General features: G+C 45.9%; 1 protein-coding gene across 1 annotated transcript in view; it reads left to right on the forward strand.

The window, feature by feature from the left end:
• The window catches only part of cald1a (caldesmon 1a), a 67,153-nt gene that overhangs the window by 46,903 nt on the left and 15,250 nt on the right, over window positions 1-5,000 (forward strand). The window contains 1 exon segment of the mRNA XM_062517707.1: window positions 2,782-2,922. Within this exon segment, the coding sequence (XP_062373691.1) occupies window positions 2,782-2,922 (141 nt within the window).

Raw genomic sequence — 5,000 nt, forward strand, 5'->3', positions numbered from 1 at the left:
CACATCCCTCTCTTCAAATATTTCTCCATGGGCACAGGGAACACACACATCTCCTCGGATATTTATGGCGTTTATATTTATAAAGGTAGATTGATGTTGGTAGGTACTGTAGGTAGGTTGGTAGGTGTTTTTAAACAACATCTAATCCTTGTGTGAACAGGAAGTGCGAGCCTAGCAAGGCATAGAGAAGAGAAGACAAAAATAAAATAAACACTCTCCTCAGTGCTGTCTGAATTAAGTTTAAAGCCGGATTTAATGTATATATTTGCCAGTTGTAAGGTCCATTAAATTCATTTGCACTGTGCTGTTAAAGAGAAGTCCAAGCAAGAGTAGGACACTCAGGAAGTATGGGGTAGAAAAAAGCACACCCACGGTGGTCTCCTGTCTCTTTTTCTGTCCAGTCTTGTGTAGTGGACATTAGGTGGCATGACCCAGGTTATCATACCTGCATGCCAGAATGTTGTGTTTTGAGACCTTCATGGTGTCGTTTCGTGTACATATTTGCTTAGTAGACACGTTTTATATATTTAAAAAAAGCCCTCCAGTACAGATATACATTTCCATGCATTCATAAACTTCAGCATGTCTGTTTCCTGGGTGTGGTGGTTTTGTTAGCACGTTGCTGTACAGAGTTGAGCTGAAGGAACAGGGTGAAAGAAACGTCCAGTCGTTTTCTCTGTTCACTTGCCTGCCCGCTCTTGTGTAGATATGGACACTACCGTAGTGGCTTGGACATTCCTGTCACACATTAGGCTACAGTGGTAATGGGATACATAATGTAAACTTATCCAAACACATCTTTGGTAATGGAATGTGAAATGCTGTGGTTTATATGATATAGATAATGAAACATAATATTATGACACAGCACCCCATATATCCGCGCGTATAATGTAGGAGCTGTTTTTATGGGCGTATGGATATTCTTATCTCACGACCTGGTGAGGATAAACACATAACTCTCTCACTGCTCTTTGGCCATTTTGATGCCTTAGTGCGTGTTATGTTTGGTTCGCTTCACAACCGATTTGCTACTTTTATCATGTTCCTCCAGACACACACACACACACACACATGGACATTCACATGTACACACTCCATTCTATTTTTAATGCTTGTGTGTGTGTGTGCTGTCGTGCTTGATGGTGCGGCTAACATTTGGACAGCCCTGGGTCCATTCATCATCGAGCGTCTCGCCAGGGTCACGCTAGCCGGCGGTTTAAATGGACGGGCCGGCCGGCCGGCGGCTATCAGTGCAGCGGTGGCGGCGGCGGCGGCGGCGTTTGTTTTCGGTCCCACAGTCCCGTCCCGCTTACGACTCCGAGCCCAGTCAGTCGCCATCACTCGCGTTTCAGCCCGCTCCCGTGACACGTCCCCATTTTTCTGTCTGTCACACACGCTCACACACCCACGCACACACGCACACTGGTAGTAACATTGCTTGAATATGTGTGTGTGTGTCTGTGTCTGTGTCTGTGTGTGTGTGTGTGTGTGTGTGTGTGTGTGTGTGTGTGTGTGTCTGTGTCTGTGTCTGTGTCTGTGTGTGTGTGTGTGTGTGTGTGTGTGTGTGTGTGTGTGTGTGTGTGTGTATGTGTGTTTGTGTGTGTGCGTATGCATAATGACTGATCCCAGTGGAGACCCCAAATCTAGCTCCTTCCCCTTGCACACAGCATAGCTCCCTAGCCCTGTGCCGAGCCATGTTCTTGCATTGTGATGCAAATATGTGCCTTGTTGCTAATTAAAAGATAGAGTAAATAAAAAAAAAAAGGGTGGTGTGTGTGTTTGGGGGGGATGCGTGTGCGTGCGTGCGTGTGTGTGTGGGGGGGAGAGGGAGGTAAAAGTTATGAGGTTGACTAATTACAAATTACTGGCACACCACTAACGAGCAGAGGCCGTGCCAAGCGGCGGAGGTGGAGGGGCGCGAAGCGCTGGATTTATAGGCTTCTGGTGGGGCTGGAATGTGGAGAGCAGGCATCTTTGGTGGAGGGTGGAGGAGGGTTGAGGAGGGTTGGGGTGGGTGGATGAAACCACAGAGGAGCTTATTAAGTCAGACTGCTGCTGGAGAGTTGGGGCTTATTTATTGGGGAGAAAGGCACTGATGGTTGTAGGATGTGTGATGAGTTGAAGGACTGTCGGTTGGGCCAGAGCAGTATGTAGGACAGACGAAGGCCAACAACATGAAAGAGGAAGGAGTGGGCCAAAGCACTTGGGACTGTGTGTGTGTGTGTGTGTGTGTGTGTGTGTGTGCGTGTGTGTGTGTCAGTGAGTGAGAGTGAGATAGAGAGAAAGAGAGAGATGGAGAGATACAGTATAGAGAAATGAAGACTGATATAGTGTAGAGTGTTATGTGCTCTTCTATAACAAGATTCAGTCTCAACACAGCTCAGAACAGAAGGGTCTAGTCCCTCAGTCAGTCTGGAGCAACTTGTTTGGTATATTTTCAGTATTTCCGTGTTATTCCAGGTGGTATTCCAGGTAGCACAGGTGTGTGTGGTCGTCAAGATGAAAGTGTCTTTGATTTTGGTGATGAAAGTGTGTTACTGGACTGGTGATGAAAGTATATCGGTCAGCCACAGTGGAAGTGAGTGGTCATCATGTTAGTGTTTGTTATTCTCGGGTCAAGTTCTGTCAAAATTAAATTAGTTACATAATTACGATCAAAGAAAGCACGTTGGGGGAGTTTCTCGCGTGTTTGTTGCTCTTCGATAATAGCGTGTGACCGCGTAAGTGTGTTTGGTAGTTCTGATCGTTCTGTTGATGTTATCCCCCCTTTTTTCCCAGGAGGAGAAGAGGAAGATGAAGGAGGAGATTGAGCGGAGGAGAGCGGAGGCGGCCGAAAAGCGACAGAAGGCCGAGGAGACGGACGAGGGAGAGGTCAAGGCCCCTTTCAAGTGCATCAGCCCCCGAGGCTCCTCCCTCAAGGTCAGACTGCCAATCAAAGAGGTTCACTATCGCCGTGACAACCTCTATCAACACTGTCACACTGACTTGTGTATACCTGGTCATCTCTAGTGTAGTGTGTTGTGAGGGTGTGCCTGTCTCACCTGTAAATCAAAGGCCAGAAGCTAGAGTTTCACTCTTGACAACATGTATAACATTCTAAGACTTGTCACCTCTAGTACGGCATGTACTGTTTTAGGATATTATGTAAAGTATGCTTATAGTTGGTATGCGTACATATAGACTCATGCTTACACAGAATTTCTGTTCTTGACATTGATGGCATATTGCACTAAATGTACATGTTTCAAACCATCATAAACTGTATATGGTATCTGTGGGTATAGGTGAGTGTGTAGGTATGTGTGTTTTGGCAGGGATACGAGTATCAGTATACTGTACGTGTTTGTGTGTGTGTGTGTGTGTGTGTGTGTGTGTGTGTGTGTGTGTACGTGTCTCCTAACACTCGCTTGCTACTAACACCAGTTTCTCTCGCCCACTAACACCCCCTGCTGACCTGAGCTCACACTGATGATGACCCCTCCTCACTCTCTGCAGCTCTACTTTGTCATCATGTTCACTGTAGGTGGCGCTGTGCTCGATGCATGCTGTGTCCTAGTTGCAGACAGACAATGGCTATGTCCAGAAGTCAAGCGTGCACGCTGGGCAGTGTGCATTTTCCGGAAGTTACGTCAGAATAGTCTGTCCGAAAGTCAAGCGCTCTCACTAGTTGGGTACTTCGTTTGGCGTGATTTCCAAGCGTGCATCGATGCATCTTTTTTGCCCTCAGGTATCCCATAATCCATTGTGCAGCGCAGGTCAAGCTCCACACGTCATGCAAATCGTCAACACACCCCCATCCCCGAGTCAGGTGACGCCAACTAGTTAGTGCTGTCCAAATGTAGGTAGGGACGCATACTGGGGAGCAAGCTAACTAATACGCTACTGGGAAGAAGGTACTACCCAGCGTGCACGCTTGACTTCTGGACAAAGCCAATGTGTGTGTGTGTGTGTGTGTGTGTGTGTGTGTGTGTGTGTGTGCGTTCAACACAGGTGATGAGTCAGTTGTGACTCACTACTTTGGCACAGAGGGGCAAAGTCAACCTAAAACAAATGAGTTCATCAGCAAAAACAGATTTCTCCATTTTGATAAACCTTTATAAATCATGATTTATTATTGTGCATTCCAGATATTATCAGTGTAACTGCAGATTGGGTTGTTTTCCTTTAGAATCAATAAAGTGTTTGATTTGTATTCTAAACATGATTTATGGAAGTCCACAAAAAAAGAAATCTAATCTAATGTCTGTTTTTGCAAATCACCTAAATTTGTGAGCAAGCTGTCTACCAGTACACCCCAGCATAGCCACCAGAGGTTGTAAAGTCCAGCTTCAGAATGTAAAAGTCCTACCACATATCTGTGCCAACCATTCATTTAAAGCAGCTGATTCTAATCAGCCCAACTCTTCAGATAGGTAGAGCAGCTAAATAGTGATATCACCTGTGTTAAGTGCACAGGTAGAACCAATACATGGTTGGATTTTGGTTGGTTTGGTTGGATTTTTTACTTTCTGAAGATGGACTTTTCTCTACCTCTGATAGCCACACCATGATTTAGTGCTGGTGTACTGGAGCCCACTTCTCCATTGAAGCCGTTCACCAATTGCTCCATCTGTAGCATAGACTAAAAATTCCTTCGGTCCTTACAGTCATACAATCAGAGCCATCTTTTTCCACGTTATACAATGTCACGTATGGAGCGATGTCTAAGATGGCGGAGTGTTTGACTGGCTCGGTCACTGACAGCTGGCATCCGAGCTGACCGAAGAAGGCTCTGTCGTCTCCCTGTGCCAAGCTTGGACGCTTGGCTCTGTGTGCGTTTCGCTTCGGAGTCTTTGCCGTAGAGAGCGTTGAGATCAGTGTTTGCTGTTCTTTCCGTTGCGTTGCGCATTTCTGTCCATTTTCTAATCAAATAATGCTTGGCTGTTTGTTTGTCTTTTTTCTGTTTGTTGTGTATGTGTGTTTTGTGTTGTTACTGCTATCTAAGAACACAGGAAGTC

This window comes from Sardina pilchardus, chromosome 17 (genome assembly GCF_963854185.1).
Source record: "Sardina pilchardus chromosome 17, fSarPil1.1, whole genome shotgun sequence".
Taxonomy (NCBI): Eukaryota; Metazoa; Chordata; class Actinopteri; order Clupeiformes; family Clupeidae; genus Sardina; species Sardina pilchardus.